Here is an 18,393-nt window from a genome sequence, read left to right on the forward strand (position 1 = left end):
TTAGGTAGACGAAAAAACATTAATTCATGAAAACTTGGCTTATTAGGCAAATCGGGCCTTGAATAGTAGGCTGAGAAGTGCGTTCTGGCTATTAGGTACGACATATATATATATATATATATATATATATATATATATATATATATATATATATATGTCGTACCTAGTAGCCAGAACTCACTTCTCAGCCTACTATTCAAGGCCCGATTTGCCTAATAAGCCAAGTTTTCCTGAATTAATATATTTACTATAATTTTTTTCTTATGAAATGATAAAGCAACCCTTTTCTCTATGTATGAGGTCAATTTTTTTTTATTGGAGTTAAAATTAACGTAGATATATGACCGAACCTAACCAACCCTACCTAACCTAACCTAACCTATATTTATAGGTAAGGTTAGGTTAGGTAGCCAAAAAAAGCTAGGTTAGGTTAGGTTAGGTAGGTTAGGTAGACGAAAAAACATTAATTCATGAAAACTTGGCTTATTAGGCAAATCGGGCCTTGAATAGTAGGCTGAGAAGTGCGTTCTGGCTATTAGGTACGACATATATATATATATATATATATATATATATATATATATATATATATATATATATATATATATATATATATATATATATATATATATATATATATATATATATATATATATATATATATATATATATATATATATATATATATATATGTCGTACCTAGTAGCCAGAACTCACTTCTCTGCCTACTATTCAAGGCCCGATTTGCCTAATAAGCCAAGTTTTCCTGAATTAATATATTTTCTCATTTTTTTTCTTATGAAATGATAAAGCTACCCATTTCATTATGTACGAGGTCAATTTTTTTTTATTGGAGTTAAAATTAACGTAGATATATGACCGAACCTAACCAACCCTACCTAACCTAACCTAACCTATCTTTATAGGTTAGGTTAGGTTAGGTAGCCGAAAAAGTTAGGTTAGGTTAGGTTAGGTAGGTTAGGTAGTCGAAAAACAATTATTTCATGAAAACTTGGCTTATTAGGCAAATTGAGCCTTACATAGTAGGCTGACAAGTGCGTTCTGGCTACTAGGTACGACATATATATATATATATATATATATATATATATATATATATATATATATATATATATATATATATATATATATATATATATATATATATATATATATATATATATACTTCAGGCATAAATCGAGGTTTCCCCCAAAGGTCGAACTATTGAACCTCATCAGGATGCAACCCCACAAGAGTTGGCTAACTCCGGGTACCATTTATTGTTTGGTGAAAAGAGGCTATATATAGGTGAAAGGAAACATGCCCAACTGTTTCTCTCCCGCCCAGGATCCAAATCCGGGATTTCAAACTATATGTTGAAAACAAACCCATCTGTGCTATACTATTAAGGGAATTGATAGAAATTACCTGATCATTGCATGATCGCTTCAAAGATTGTTTAGTAATATAAAATTAATATAAAATGAATGAAAAATTAACGAATTAAATTATTACAATTTAATGTAATGAATTTAATAAATTAAAAATTAAGGAGCACCACAGTAGACAAATTTGGCCCATATTTGGAAGGTCCTGTGTAACTCCTCTCACCCGGGATTGAATGTAACCCATTCAATCTATTCATGAAATCTGTTAAACTGTTTGCCTCAATAATGCTAACTGGCAGCCTATTCCTCAAACTTATTTCCAAATCAATGCTTCCCTGTATTCCACCTAAAACAATATTTCTCCAGCTTGTACCCATTGTGATTTATTCCGATAATTTCAGAACCCTTCTTATATCACCCATGTTTATGCCAGTAACCCACTTGAAACCCCTAATTATATCCCCATTATTCTGCATTTCTCTAGTGAGTGCAGATCGACCAACCCATCCTCCGAACAGACAGTACGTTTTAATACTAAATGTAATAAGTACAGTCCTGACTATTGGCATAGTACATATATACACTTAATCGCCAGCATCGCAACAAAATATGGTGAATATTAGAGTTTACCTGAAAAGCTGTATAGAAAACCACGACCTACCCTAACCTTGGGAGTGTAGGAGGACAAGCATGTAAATAGCATTTATTGCTTCTTAATTACAATTAGTCCTTAATTAATAGAAATATTGATATTACAATTTTATAAAACTAATAAAACAAAACTAAAGTCTTTCAATAAATTATAAAGTAATTCAAGATATTTTCAAATTTTGTATAAAATCTCTATTGTTTAATAAAACTAAAAAATAAATTCTTTATATTTAAAACTTGTCTTCATAAACTTAAATATATAATATATCTAATAGACGGTATGTAATCTCCAGTGCTGCGGTAGTCGTAGAGGGATTCACGATCTACCACATTAAAGTCCGGTTTTGGGGGGAAACGAGATTCACCGGGCCCCAAATACTCAAAAAAATGACGTCACGAATGCTGCTCCGTTGGACATCCGCGACGATGCCGACGGCTCTGTGCTTCAATACTCAAGCGAAGAAGCTCTGGAGCGACTGTTTGCCCCTGGACACACTACTCAATTCCGACCTCATCATCCTACCTACCCGACGCTACCTGGCTGAAGGAACCATCTTCGTCAGCCACACCAGTGTCTACATCACCCAAGACCCAGACACCATACTTGATACTATCAACACAAGGAACACGAAAGCTTCAACCTAAACATGTTGAGTGTATTAACAGAAAATGAGGAGAATATATGGGGGAGGTAAATGTAACAGCATAATTAAGTGTATTTATGTACTATGCAGAGAGTCATTAATGTACTTATTACATTTAGTATTAAAACGTACTGTCTATTCGGAGGAAGGGTTGAGATCGACACACTTTAATCTGCACTCATGGGAATGGTTCCCGATAACAGGTAATTGAAACCTGTTATCGGGAGCCAAACAGGTAATGGAACGGTTGCAGGCTTGAAATTTTGTCTTTGTCTAGTCTCCGTTTCTTGTCACTACGTAGACGAGAACTGTGCAGCGTAGTCCAGTGGGGGGCCTCGCCTGTGCTAGATATAATTGAAGAATGATGTTCTGTTGCTAATATTTGTTATTATAAATCCCATCACCCTGTTTGCTATTAGTCGTGCATACACACAATGTGGTCTATGCTCCAGGTCGCTGTTAACCCTGACTCCTCAAGTCTCTCAGAATTTTATCTGCTTGTGATTACGTTATTGGTGTGTATATAACATCGCTGTCTTTCCTAGGCTAAGAAATCTGTTACAGAATTCAGCACCTCAGTGAAGCTGGGTATTCAGAAATAGTTATTAATGGCAAGATACGAGCTGTTATCTCCCCCACGTCACAGTCTGGGGTCATATGACTGATGTACACGTCACCATCACATGGGAATATATCGCTGGTGATATTTGTACCCGTCCACTTGCTTTAGGGTAGAATTTTTTTTTTTTTAATTTCCGATTTGTGTTTTAGTTTAGGGGTTATTATGAGTATTGCACTTCATCATCGGAGCCGCGAACCCAGAACCACTAAAAGCGGAAAATCGTAATTTTACAAACTAGGCTACTGAATACCCGCACTAAGGAAGAATCCCAGAGAGACAACTGATATCCAACCAGGACTTTAGGCCTTTCCTGGGACCCACGTTATTATGGTTTGCAATTTATATGACTAATTGTGTCTCGCCGAACACCTTCAGACTCAAGTGGCACTTTTGTGGTCCTGGGTGTAAATCCTCCTCTCATAGTCCAAATGAATGAATTAATATTATCCACGTTATTATAGTTTCCAATTCATTGTTGTGCATATTGTTTGCTTGGGGTTTAACTATCATAACCTTACCTCGGGTTTACCAAAACTAACCTCTCGTATACACATCCTAACATCTGGCTTCTCTTCTTCTTCTTCTTCTTGAGAATAGGTGCAGTTTGCATGCAGGGTTTACCCTCCCGATGACTGCACCACGACAAATGTAGGGAAGCGCGTAGACGTTAATTAAGGAGAAGAAAGTCAAACGTGTTGGATGTGGCGGGCCGTAGAGATCATCTGGCTTATCTAGCCTAGCCTAATATCTGCGTTGCTTAAAACAGTCTCTGGCTTACCTGACCTTTCAACTTGGAAACTGTCCAGATCTTCCTTTAAGCTTAATTACGTTTACTTGCATTTCTTTAATGTTTTCTTTATTATTGTTTCTTTTATAATTTCATGTGGATTCCATCTCATGTTGGTCTCCGAATGCATGATAGAGCTGATGAATTACCACAAGAATCTGCCTTCAAAGAGGTTGATTATAATCTTCGATTATCTATAAGCATTCTGAGAACATTAATACATCAACAACTTCAACAAAGTTAGCTTAGCATTTTAAAAGCCCCGAATCACCTTCTGTGGTTGATTGTTCAATAAACCCCTGAACTATATGTTTAACAGATCTCTCACCCTCTCCATGGAGGACAGACGAAAATGTATATTTTCTGGTTAGCATTATTAATGTGTGGCCACGTCTGTGGTAGAAAATAATAATAATAAAAAAATAATAAAAAAATAAAAAAAAAACTTCAACAAAGCTTTGTAAATCTGAAGCAAGGTGAAATCTACACTAAACTGTGTATTACAAGACATTAGACCACCATGTTTTGAGGAAGATCCGCTCGTATTTACGGGCGAGACTCCAAGCACTTGACAAGAGGTTTTGTAAACAAAACTACCAACCAGGTAGTTAATGACCGTATTACACGATATAAACGCTAATACCGCAACAGTCTACAACAGACAAGCTATGATTACTATGGCTCGTATAATTATTAACCTCATTTCGGTTACGACAGTATAAATCCACAATCACAAACTCAAGGAGGGAGTCCTTGAGCCTGGCCGGACAGTGCAGAGCGCCATAACTTGCCCTGGTGAACCCCGACCACACTAACAGGTACACGACCAGTCAACTGTCTACGAATGACACCAAGACGAACCACAGCCGGCGCGCAGCCAACATTGACGGCCACCAGAACATCAAGACCACAACGAATGCGTCATTATTGACATTATTGGTAAGTCGCTGTGAATTCTTATGTTTCAGAACTTTACAGACTGAAAGTACAAAAACCGACGATGTCAGCCAGTGTCACCGTCACTATGACAGTCATAGAGTGACACGTCTTTTTTTTCTGTGCAGTTAATTTACTCACATTGTTGGCCAGTAACATCGATTATTTGTTCATCGGTAACCTTGACTTTTTGTTTTTTGTCTACTTATCTATGGCGTTGCTGTTCCATATATTCGATGGCTCCACCTAGAATGTACCTAGAAGGGTATAACTACAAATAACAACTATAGAGTTATAACTAACTTTAATCTACAATGGTATAATGAAGCAACAGCATATTACCATACTCGTAAATTCGTAATTATTTTGCTGACTTAAGGATCTCGCCACGTCAGGTGTAGTTGCCGTGAACTCTGTTTAATTGAAGCTAGAGTTTCTAACCTCGCTACACTTAACAAGTGACTGGCAGTATCAGACGCAGATATTTTGTGTTATATTCGTCACCTCTTGTGGCCCGGAATGCGAGACTTGAGAGCTGGAGCTCTTTCATTGGTGGCATATTGAAGGCGAGTGACTGTTGGCGTTGCTCGTGCCCGGAGCGACGGCCCCAGTTTCTAAATATATAATTAATTAGTTTATTTATTTCTCCACTGTGAAATAGTGGAGAAATATATATTCCGTATATAGCAGGTAACCTATAGCTTAATTTTCTTTGTATTTAATAGGAAGGCATCGATCTTTTGTTGTAGCTTTAAATGTATAATTTATGATTGAGACGTATTTGACTAGCGTTGCCATATTCGGTATTTCGCAATTTCCCATGTTTAAACAATTTGACGTTTATCATCAGTTACACACAAAACAATTCGTTATTAGTAATATTATAACTCCCCAAGGCATTGTTTATTTACGTTACAGGAACTATGGTATTAATATTAAGTATTTATGGTAAACTAATCCCGTGATCACAACGTGAGATATTGTTCCTCTGTCGCGTTCAGGCTCATTGTTGGGTGAGTAACGGTCGTCCCGCAGTGTGGTGAAGCCTAACCTCATGGTCACACTCCAACCCGTTATCCTAATAGCACGTCGTTTTTTGACGTTTAAATTATCTCAGGCCAAAAACTGTCGTACAAGAACCATTTACGTATAACTTTACGTTATTTATTGTTATACTGAAGCGGTGGAAATTATTCTTGACAAGAATTAAACAACAGAAGTTCGTCTTTAGCGATATTCTTAATTGCTTACATATCAAACTTCTGATTTTGACGTAATGGCCATCGGTGGGAGCCGCTGGAGACGGTGGCCATCGGAGGGGGCCGCTGGAGACGGTGGCCATCGGTGGGGGCCGCTGGAGACGGTGGCCATCGGTGGGGGCCGCTGAAGACGGTGGCCATCGGTGGGGGCCGCTGGAGACGGTGGCCATCGGTGGGGGCCGCTGAAGACGGTGGCCATCGGAGGGGGCCCCTGGAGACGGTGGCCATCGGAGGGGGCCGCTGGAGACGGTGGCCATCGGTGGGGGCCGCTGGAGACGGTGGCCATCGGAGGGGGCCGCTGAAGACGGTGGCCATCGGTGGGGGCCGCTGAAGACGGTGGCCATCGGTGGGGGCCGCTGGAGACGGTGGCCATCGGTGGGGGCCGCTGGAGACGGTGGCCATCGGTGGGGGCCGCTGGAGACGGTGGCCATCGGAGGGGGCCGCTGGAGACGGTGGCCATCGGTGGGGGCCGCTGGAGACGGTGGCCATCGGAGGGGGCCGCTGGAGACGGTGGCCATCGGTGGGGGCCGCTGGAGACGGTGGCCATCGGAGGGGGCCGCTGGAGACGGTGGCCATCGGTGGGGGCCGCTGGAGACGGTGGCCATCGGTGGGGGCCGCTGGAGACGGTGGCCATCGGTGGGAGCCGCTGGAGACGGTGGCCATCGGTGGGGGCCGCTGGAGACGGTGGCCATCGGTGGGGGCCGCTGGAGACGGTGGCCATCGGTGGGGGCCGCTGGAGACGGTGGCCATCGGTGGGGGCCGCTGGAGACGGTGGCCATCGGTGGGGGCCGCTGGAGACGGTGGCCATCGGTGGGGGCCGCTGGAGACGGTGGCCATCGGTGGGGGCCGCTGGAGACGGTGGCCATCGGTGGGGGCCGCTGGAGACGGTGGGGGCCGCTGGAGACGGTGGGGGCCGCTGGAGACGGTGGCCATCGGTGGGGGCCGCTGAAGACGGTGGCCATCGGTGGGGGCCGCTGAAGACGGTGGCCATCGGTGGGGGCCGCTGAAGACGGTGGCCATCGGTGGGGGCCGCTGAAGACGGTGGCCATCGGTGGGGGCCGCTGGAGACGGTGGCCATCGGAGGGGGCCGCTGGAGACGGTGGCCATCGGAGGGGGCCGCTGGAGACGGTGGCCATCGGTGGGGGCCGCTGGAGACGGTGGCCATCGGTGGGGGCCGCTGGAGACGGTGGCCATCGGTGGGGGCCGCTGGAGACGGTGGCCATCGGTGGGGGCCGCTGGAGACGGTGGCCATCGGTGGGGGCCGCTGGAGACGGTGGCCATCGGAGGGGGCCGCTGAAGACGGTGGCCATCGGTGGGGGCCGCTGGAGACGGTGGCCATCGGAGGGGGCCGCTGGAGACGGTGGCCATCGGAGGGGGCCGCTGGAGACGGTGGCCATCGGTGGGGCCGCTGGAGACGGTGGCCATCGGTGGGGGCCGCTGGAGACGGTGGCCATCGGTGGGGGCCGCTGAAGACGGTGGCCATCGGTGGGGGCCGCTGAAGACGGTGGCCATCGGTGGGGGCCGCTGAAGACGGTGGCCATCGGTGGGGGCCGCTGAAGACGGTGGCCATCGGTGGGGGCCGCTGGAGACGGTGGCCATCGGAGGGGGCCGCTGGAGACGGTGGCCATCGGAGGGGGCCGCTGGAGACGGTGGCCATCGGTGGGGGCCGCTGGAGACGGTGGCCATCGGTGGGGGCCGCTGGAGACGGTGGCCATCGGTGGGGCCGCTGGAGACGGTGGCCATCGGTGGGGGCCGCTGGAGACGGTGGCCATCGGTGGGGGCCGCTGGAGACGGTGGCCATCGGTGGGGGCCGCTGGAGACGGTGGCCATCGGTGGGGGCCGCTGGAGACGGTGGCCATCGGAGGGGGCCGCTGAAGACGGTGGCCATCGGTGGGGGCCGCTGGAGACGGTGGCCATCGGAGGGGGCCGCTGGAGACGGTGGCCATCGGAGGGGGCCGCTGGAGACGGTGGCCATCGGAGGGGGCCGCTGGAGACGGTGGCCATCGGAGGGGGCCGCTGGAGACGGTGGCCATCGGAGGGGGCCGCTGGAGACGGTGGCCATCGGAGGGGGCCGCTGGAGACGGTGGCCACTGAAGATATTGAGTAATACAGGTGTTCGCATAATAGAAGAAGCCAGACTCTGCAAAACCTTGCGAGAAGTCAGCACATATAGACGGGTCAGGGACTCGACTGACACTTTTGTCAGCAATTAAGCCAAGTGTAAATAACACATTTTATAATACTATTAAGACTGTGGGGTAGTATATCATAGTACTTGCTCTATGAGACCAACCTGGCACACGACGAAGTTCTGAGACTGGCAGAGGTAAAGTTATAATGTGTTCATACTGTTTGGATTAATCATCCATTAGGACTGTCATTAATTGGTGAATTTCAGTGGATTCAACTTGTCTCAGATGGATCTTTCTTTACTCGTGTGATATCAGGTCAGTGTTGTATACCTGGAGTGGGTTCTGGGAACCTTAGGCTAGTCTTGTGATAACCTGGTCCAACATACTGGTGATAGTCCCACATATTCACTACAACCCCAGTTATGGTGTAAAGATTGTCTGTCGTCATAAACCTGGTCTTGGACCGTACTTGGTGAGACGGTTATTGCCAGAACTGTCATTTGCTTTTTCTTCTTGATGTTCTTGGATATAGTTGTGTGCGTCGTGGCCAAGAGTTTCAGTACCTGCTCATGCGGAGGCAGCTACAGTGGTCTCCTTGTATTACAAATTATGTCTAAGAAGACATTTAAGCGCTTGGTTACCTGACCAATAACAGCGTTAATCTTTATTCTGAGTATAAATGAAAGTTTCTGTTCTTAAATAATGGCAAAGTTTCTCTTTCACTCAATAATTCGAGTTGTAAATGAGCATAAAATTGTTGAAAATGCATCATTAATTATACTGAGGAGACGCAAGTAAAGATAAATGTACTTATGAAACCTTTATTACAGACAACGGTGCATACCACAAAGCAACTCCGTCCCCAACACGCTAGTCTGCCATGGGCGTGTCCAGGGCCAACACGGCCCGCTGCTCACTCACATCAACATCAAAATTTACGTTAGTCTCACCAACTCAACCAAATAATTTATTTTTGTCATTAACAGATATACAATAAACACAAGGTTACAAATTTTAGGTTTCATCGGCAATTAACACAGATGGAGACAAGATAAACAGGTGGATCAAATTAACACAGATGGAGAAAACATTTAACATAACTTAAAAAAATTATGAAATTAATACAAATGGCTTGGCACAGTGTATGACTGTGTGGGTCACTCAGTTAAGTAGCGATGGCTCTGGCCATTAACTGGATGGGTGACCTCATGGACAGCCGCTCTCTTACCTAAGGGGGCGGGGGGAGGGACCCCTGGAACAGCCTAACAGGCTTCCTGTTCCCGACAGTGTTCCCCAAAATCAAAGTGAAGATGGCGGTACCCGACACAAAATGTCAAGTAATGATCCGGTTAATAACACCACTAGTCAAGTACGTAGTTCATGAAGAAATGCAACAAAGTGATAACTTATTATATGTTCTGCGAGAGGAGCTGTGTTCAGCGTGAAATGTTTCACATGTTGAGAGTGAATTCTCCGGCGAGTACCTGTAAAATAACACTAAAGAGAGAGATTTGTCCTCCTGGAAGACTTGACGTAATGTTTGGTTGACAAATCACCCTTGAAAACCCTGTGATGAAAGGACATAACCCCCCCCCCTACCCCCCTTGCGGGACAGCGTTTTAACCTATCGTAATTATTTTGGCAACATTTTGTGTTTTGAGGTTAGTACAGCCTCATTCTTTTTTAGAGTTGATTGCGATGCTACACAAAATCTTTAACGTTGTATCCTACAAAACATGTCTTTGCAACGTTCATATAGCAAATAGCGTACCAAAGAACGGGCTTCTTGATATGATTGTCGTCCTCCCTACAGCCGCGCTACTCCTCGTCTTCATGAAGAATTAACACCAGTTACTCTTCACCGAAATAGAGAAAATTCTTATACAAAATTAATGGTTTTAAATGCTTTTAACATGGTGTGTCATATATATATATATATATATATATATATATATATATATATATATATATATATATATATATATATATATATATATATATATATATATATATATATATATGTGTGTGTGTTTATGTTTTGACTTGAAAAACAAAACAAAAAAATCGTCACATGATATAATATTTGTTTTATTACCAGAAGGAGAAAGTCGTCCAACATATTCCAAATTATTTAATTGTTCGGCTGTAGTCTACATATACTATGAACGAATAGAATGCTGTAAAAAAAACATTTGAAATCGCAGTATGAACACAGTTTTAATATTAATTTACTTGACTTTAGTCACAAGTGGCTGTACCCGCGTCTTGTAGAGCAACAGGGAGCAGTGAAGGCGATATTATAACCTCTCGCAATAACTGACCAACCCTTAGAGGACTAATATACGGGTTGCATGTCAGAGGCATCATAATTTTGACTGAAAAGAAGGCATTTTAATCAACGAACTTTTACCAGAAAGTAGCGTTCAGCTCTTGTTGGAAACATGGGTGTCTTCGGTGCCCTCCACCTGCGTCTTGTGAGGCTGTACCTTACAGACTGGTGACCCTCCACAGACGGACACAGACAAGCTGCCGCATTTTAAGGTAATCCAAATGCTCACGCGCATTCCTTGATATTTTTTTTTTTACTTTTTTTTGTAAGTAGCAACTAAGCATCGCAAAGCACTAGAAGCGACTAGCAGGTTTGAGAGGTAACTCATTCTATAACGAGATGGTGTAAAAGTCTCGTATCTGTATTGTGGTTACTACGAAAAGTAATAAAGATCCGTCCATGAATGGGAAACATTCCTGATAGTACAGCCCATCCTCCTGTTTTGGTATTACTTATAGGAAGGATGGGAACCATAGAAAATATACCGACGTAGAATGCAATTAAAAAGTAGAAATCGGTACTATTGAACTTGGACAATCCGGAAAAGATTATATATGCTGCAGATAAACTAACTTAACCCTTCTTAGGCCTAATACACGATATATGAGGCCTAATATAGTGCGTATGTGTGCTATACTAGGCGTAAGAATATTTAAGTTTGTTTTAGCTTCATTTTTTCGGACTATAAAGTGAATAGAACGAAATTCAACTAATTGCTTAGTATGTCAATATTTGTACTATGGTGCACATAGTTACAAAAACTACTATTTAAACAGGAGAAAGGGTTAGATATTAGTCCTGAATTAGAACTCAAACTGCTTGAGGCTTCCAGATTCGTTAATTAAATTAGAAGTGAAAGCGCATTAGTTTCGAAAAAACTACATCATTTTGTGCATCGGTAAACAAAATATATTAAACATTAAAGGTCACTTCAACTGAGTACGAATAATATCGGGTTATGAATTACGGTGTAGAGTTCTGTCACAGCTCGGAGACATGATTCGAATCATTCCCCCGGACTTAAATATTTTTAAAGAGCCTGATAATAAATCCCAAACTTAGAACTTCACAAGCGTGACTTAAGCCTAGCTCAAATATACACACAAGAATAAACAAGTACCTGATTATCAAATTTATACAGTACTTGACTATGTACAACCAGATTGGCTCTTCCATTTACAAAACTTCAGTTCGATTCCGTATATATACCCTGATCCCACTCTCAAGGTGGTCTATGAACGCTGTTCTAGCCCAGTAACCCGCCTCATAGGTCAGTATTGATCATACTGAGATGAGGCTGTGATTTAAGACATGGTCAAGGCCAGTTGCTAGGTATCTCCCACACACCTGTAGTTCATTTACAGGTTAAAATATGTATATAACGGTAATTTTGTTTAATAATTCCATCTCAAGAGAGAGTATTTGGTTCAACCAATTATCTGTGAACCACATTGGACGCGTACAAGTGCTAACTCTCGCTAATATGTTCTCGGCTGTTATTTGGTAAACTCAGTCATTTACAGTAAATTTTGTCTCACAAAATACATCTAAATGTAATTTATAAATAACCTTTTTAGGGAATTTAAAAATAAATATGACTAAATTGTATCAATATACGAACATTAGACTAGCAAATATTCACTGAAATACAGCACATTTAATGAAATTTAAAAATATATATTTTTCCTCAGTCATTGTAATGACGAGGCTTTGCACTGAAGGCAATAATAAAACTTGGTATATTGAGGTACGGTACTTGCATTTCTATTCGGTTATCTGGAATGTAGAGTAAACCATGAACACAACCTCCTGGTTCACTTTAACTCAAGCTACAACCACAACATTTCAACAATTATGGTTACAAGTTTAATATTTGAATTACATGATGAATATCAACCTCAGGAAACACAACCCTAACAGCTCACTCTCACTGCATTATCATTCTGCATTGGTGCTGTACAGAGATGTTGTTAGTATAAGCTGTGTTAGTGATCACAAGCTGTGGCTTGCCACTGTGATTAACAGGTGTAGATACATCCAGTGATCGATGTTTATTCCATTGCACATCACATCATGGTGGCAGCGGTGGGATCCCGCAGACAAGTAAGAACCCAGACACTAGGTTTTTATATCAGTTTGCCTTAGTGATGATGTGAGGACTTCCAACATCTGCTCGGATATAATTCAGTCTCCAGCAGAGGTATTGTGTCACTTCCACTCGTTTTGTATCACAGCGCGCGGTGTTTACTGAAGCCTCGTCCAGTACTGGGTGTTCATGTCGTGGTGGTGGGTGGCGGGGACCGCTAGTGGCACCGACACACCTGGAGACAACACACCTGTAATAAACCACAGACTTCTTACTGACGGTAAACTTTTTGGTTTAACTATTTACAGAAACTTTCTCGGTGAGGTAGTATATATCTATGGGCAATATAATTAGTTAATCACATAAAAATTCATGGTATAATTGTGTTTTCGGCTGTGTACTGTCTCCATTACATTTAACTAGATTTAAACTCATATAGGCGGTGTTCTCACACTAAAACAGCCTTTGAATAAGTATTATTTAAAACAGAACACGATTCTTTACTACTGATCAATAATAATAAACTATGAAATAAATTTTGTATATTACAATTATAATGTCATGAGAAGTTATAAGAGAAGAGTTATATGAGAAGTCACTGATAGGAAAACTCTTCAGAGGAATGTCTGGGTTGTAACTCTGGTAATGCAATTTGCATTCATTTTTGTAACATATAAATAATGAATGTTACTGGTGGTAGTAAAATATATGCGAATTCATTAGTTAAACAGAAAGCAGAGAATAAAGCAGGAGTTGGGAATGAATATAACAGAAAGATAAGAAAACAGGAAGCGCTTTTTTGAGAAAAGAAGGAAGGAAGTGCAAGATATTGGTGGAAAAGACAACGGGAACGTTAAATATGAACTTTTTGGAGACTGTTAACTGGTGAAGAATTAATTAAATGGTGGCGGAGAGATTACTTTGAAAGTCAGGTGGGTGGACGTGATGAAATAAAGGCAAAGGAAATCATGATTGGTGTTACTGGTGCGAAGAGAGTGTAAGGTACAATGTCAGTTGATGTAAGTGCAGTTGGTCAGTGAAGATCCTGAAATGTGGGAGAATTGCAAGTGTTAAGGAGATTTCTGGAGAGAATATTAAAATGCAGTGCTGCTGGAAAGGTAATGTAGAGCATAGTGAGATTGTGCCACATTGAGGGATAAACAAAGCTGAAGAGGCTACGGTGATTATATTTTCATTATGTCTTGGGCAGATGATGTAGTTCTGTTAAAAGAGAATAAATGATATGTGTAGACTTGTTGAAAGTTTGATGTATGTTAACTGATAAAAGTGAATGTTCACAAAATTGAAGTTGTGATGGATGAGAGACAAGAGTGTGTGAAATTAGTGTGAATAGAGAAGTTCAATACGTGGTTAAAAAATATATACACTTGGGATATGCAACTGACGAATCAATTTGTGTATGCAAAGTTGAGTGTTGTAAGAGCTAGACAAGTGGCTGGAGTCACGTAAGCTTAGTTACATGAAGATGTAACAATTCAGTAAGTACAGAATAGGATGAGATACCACCTGGGGGATGCATGAAGAAGTGTGGGGGGGGGGGTACACTAATGCACGGATGACAGACGTCAAAAATAATCGAATATTAACATTTACAATATGAGAAGCATGTGTGATGTTGGGAGGGTAAGAGGGTAATGCTAAACTTATTACATTGATGCTATTGCTGGAGTACATATGCTGTAGCCCACTACATTTCTTGTTTATTCACTGTTATATTGAAGTATAAACTCCGCTAAAAATCACTGTGACATCCAACATGTCATTCATTATACAGTGTAGAGTCCGAGGTAGAGAAGACAGAACTCACCAGCCTGGGAGTTGGGCGGGGTGGGCGTGTTGTACTCGTGGGCGTGGGGGGACTGGTGGTGGTGGTAGAGCATGGGAGGGCAGGTAGGGGAGGCGCGGGCGTGCGAGTACAAGGAGTCGTAGCTCGGGCGGCCCATGTAGGGGTTGTGGGTGTGGGCGTTGTCCCGGTTGAGAGTCATGCCCCCGGCGCCCGGGCTGCCGGAGTGGACGCCAGAGGGCGGGTGGTGTGGGGGCAGGCAGTTGGGGCTGGGGGCTACGGGACCCACACTCGACGCCATCGCAAACCCGCCGCCGCCACCCATCGACCTGTGTGAAGGAAGATGAGTCATTAACTCTGACATACTGAGGTCTACAGTGACGTGACTGGCAGCACACGCGGGTAATGCACAGCGCCCAAGTCTCGCCCAGAAATCATCAACGCCAAGAGCCTGTGATAAAGGAATTTGTTTAATAACAAAAGAAGTTTTCCCTTCTAATAATTTTTATAGCTCTGAATACTTGAAGATTACATCTTCCTCTTTGACGTGATGGAAAATAAAAGCTAACGAAATATAACAGAAAAAATAAATATTCAAAGAATGAAAATAAAGCTGTATTAAAGACCAGGTTACAGCACAGTACAATGTTAGAAATTACATATGAATATTTTGTCATGCGTAATTGTTTATAGTTAACAGATATGAGACATACAAGAGTAGACACAGTGACTCTTGGTAACACATCGTAGACGACACGGAAACACAGAAGGTAATAAACTTGACGAAGATTTAGACATGCTGCAAGAGAGCTTGAGTTATGCTTAGAAAATGGACTGAAATTTGGTTGACGCAGTTTAGTACAGACAAGCGTAGGGTCCTAAACCTAGGATAATAAAACAGGTGAACCAGACAGGCGCTAAACGACAGTGAAGCTGTGCACCGTTCATGACCCGCTCAGTTATCCTGTGCACCGTTCATGACCCGCTCAGTTATCCTGTGCAGTGTTGTGCAGCTTAAATGTCTTTGTTACAAGTGACTGTCCTTGTTACAAGTGACTGTCCTTGTTACAAGTGACTGTCCTTGTTACAAGTGAAATGTCCTCGTATACATTGCCTTGCAAAAGCCCCAAAACATGGCCTAGTGTTAAACCATGGATTCCGGGTTCGATTCCCTATCAGGATAGAGATGGTTAATACATCTGTCCATCTAGCAGCTAATAAGTACCAAGGAGTTAGGCAAGTGCTGCAGGGTTGCATCCTGGGGAAGGTCAGTAATTCGACTTAGCTGGGAAACCTCAATACAAGCCTAAAATAAATATATTCACAGGTTTCCTACTCCTGACAACAGGCATTGTTAAATTATTTAGGAAAACTGTTGTGTAAATACACAGAACCAGGGTACATTTCTCGGTGTCCATAACCATTGTCTTCACCACTATCATCAATATACTATCCAGATTGTATCAATTGCAAATAATATTATGTATATTATTATAATGTATGATTGTAATTAAGTCATGCCCTGTGGTGATTAGCAGTGCCCGCGGAGCAGTGACTTGGCCAGTGCCGCCCCGGGCAAAAGATGACCGGCCAGTACGCTGATAACAACACCGTACTCCTCTACGAGTAAGGTAAGTGTTTGAAGACCTGGGTGGCTGCACCACACCGCGCCGCTCAACGGAACAAGACTCCGGACTCAAGGTGGGTCCCCCTTTTTTATAATAATTATATAAATCTGATTTCCTCGGTGACGCTCTTACCCGTAAGTATCGGCCACGGACATGGGCGGAGGCGGTAGCGGCGTGTACATGGGCGTGGGCGTGAAGGAGTTGTTGATGATTCTTGTGGGTGAGGATGGTGGTACGCCTTCGGCCGCCCGCCGTTGATTTCGAAGTTTCTCCTCGCGTCGCCATTTTGCGCGTCTATTGCTGAACCAAACCTGTCAAAGAAAACGAACCTTGTTTAAGCAATTTAGGATTAACCAATCAATTTTTTTTTATGCACGGTGTATACTTTAGCAGTGTTGGAACTACAAAATTTCTTTATCTGTAATATATAATTTATTGTAATATAACAATATATTTAATATAAGCACCATACATTGGATGAAAACATCCCTAACAACAGTGTTGGTTCATGATAACTCACTTGTATCCTAGCCTCTGGAAGGCCGATTTTGGCTGCAAGTCTTTCCCGCGCAAACACATCCGGGTAGTGGGTCCGCTCGAACTCTGAGGAGGCGGGAACATTGTTCACTCTGTATTACACTTCAGCTGCATTGAGATGTATAATGCTATGGGGGATGAGGGGGGGGATATCTCGATATAAGTCTAAGTAGAGGCTTCCTGTCACCGACAACGGAGGTTTTAGCGACACTGCAAGAATGTAGATAAGACGACACATCAACCTTATTAGGAAGGGGTAGGGTAAAATAATACAGGAGTACACACAGAGATCACACTAACGTGATGCATCAAATGAACAAATCCACAAGGGTTTTAACCCTGTCGTAGCTCAGTCGATTAAGGCAGTGTCTGGGATGCTCCCGGACGCAGGTTCGAATCCTCGTCACGGCCCTTGTGGATTTGTTCATTTAATACAGGAGTGTTTCGATAATGCACGTTTTCTAAATGTTCAAATCATATATATCGTTGAGGCCGCCCTCGCAGCTGATCCATTACCATGAGAAATCACACCCCTCTCCTCAAACCACCTGGATAGTTATTTAGATATTTGTGATGGTCTGAAACCATATTACGGATCCGGCAAGCGTCTACATGTATACTAGCAAATGAACCTTTGTCATAAACGAAGATTATTCTCACGTTATAACATTATTGTATTATAAATTAGTGGTTCAAAATATAAAAAGGTATGATGAAAACGTTTTCTTTGAAGAATTTGGCTTTCTGTAAACGGAATTCTCGGTCACACTGAAATTGTTTTCGAATTCCATACTTCACATTATCGTCAATAATACCCCGTATTAATGTAACCAAACGTTATGAAACCTAACAAAACCCTTAACCTAAAGTAACTTTACCCTAACCTAACCATGGATCAAGAGTAGATAATAACACTAATTATGTAGTTGTTTCCAATCCATTCCCTTGACCGGATCTCCTATTTGAGGACATGTTGATATTGTTAGGTTAAGTCAAGTTGGATTGGATAGGTTGGGCTAGGATGGATTAGGTTGGGCTGGGTTAGATTGGGTTGGAGTAGGTAGGTGGGTTGGATTCATTACGTTAGGTTAATTGGGTTAGACTGAGTTGGATTGGGTAAGGTTACGTTTGGCTGCGTTGGGATAGGTTGGGTTAGGTTAGGTTAGGCTGGGTTAGGTTAGGTTAGGTTGGGTTAGGTTAGGCTGGGTTGGGATGGATTACGTAGGTGGGTATTATTAGTTTGAGTGGGTTTGGTTACGCTGGGTTGAGTTTGGTTATTCTAGGTTAGATTAGGCTGGGTTCGGGTTGCTTATTGTGGGTTGGGTTAAGTTAGACTGGGTTGGGTTTGGTTAAGCTGGGTTAGGTTTTAATATCCGTAGGCGAAGTATCTGTTAGTGCTCAAATTGTATGTTAGCTTAAAAATGAAGTAGAGGAATGACTCTGGTAAAGATCACTTGATGAATTACTTTCTTTCGTGGTAAAGGAAGAATGCAACTGCAGCATGCGACTGACGCCCTTCTTACACTTGCAACAGTCAGCAGACTGGTCAGCACGGATTGGTAGTTAACAACACTGGATTAGTTCATAAT

At 42.7% G+C, this 18,393-nt stretch overlaps 2 protein-coding genes across 2 annotated transcripts in view; both read right to left on the reverse strand.

Annotated features, from left to right (window-relative positions):
* Window positions 1-6,276: 6,276 nt before the first annotated feature.
* Window positions 6,277-8,292, reverse strand: LOC123754414 (uncharacterized). The gene has a single exon (XM_045736807.2). It carries the CDS (start codon window positions 8,290-8,292, stop codon window positions 6,277-6,279), a length of 2,016 nt encoding a protein of 671 aa, XP_045592763.2.
* Window positions 8,293-10,439: 2,147 nt separating this feature from the next.
* The window catches only part of LOC123754408 (paired box protein Pax-6), a 49,979-nt gene continuing 42,025 nt past the window's right edge, over window positions 10,440-18,393 (reverse strand). The window contains exons 3-6 of the mRNA XM_069322234.1: window positions 16,788-16,870; window positions 16,400-16,578; window positions 14,664-14,968; window positions 10,440-13,085 (exon numbers count right to left, since the gene is read on the reverse strand). Of these exons, the coding sequence (XP_069178335.1) occupies window positions 12,994-13,085; window positions 14,664-14,968; window positions 16,400-16,578; window positions 16,788-16,870 (659 nt within the window). The 3' untranslated portion in view covers window positions 10,440-12,993. The remainder of the gene's footprint in view (window positions 13,086-14,663; window positions 14,969-16,399; window positions 16,579-16,787; window positions 16,871-18,393) is intronic.

The sequence above is a fragment of the Procambarus clarkii genome, chromosome 1 (genome assembly GCF_040958095.1).
Source record: "Procambarus clarkii isolate CNS0578487 chromosome 1, FALCON_Pclarkii_2.0, whole genome shotgun sequence".
NCBI classification, from domain to species: domain Eukaryota; kingdom Metazoa; phylum Arthropoda; class Malacostraca; order Decapoda; family Cambaridae; genus Procambarus; species Procambarus clarkii.

Bases quoted from the DNA above. Each gene is read 5' to 3' on its own strand.
- LOC123754414 (XM_045736807.2), bottom strand. From the start codon at position 8,292: ATGGCCACCGTCTCCAGCGGCCCCCTCCGATGGCCACCGTCTCCAGCG.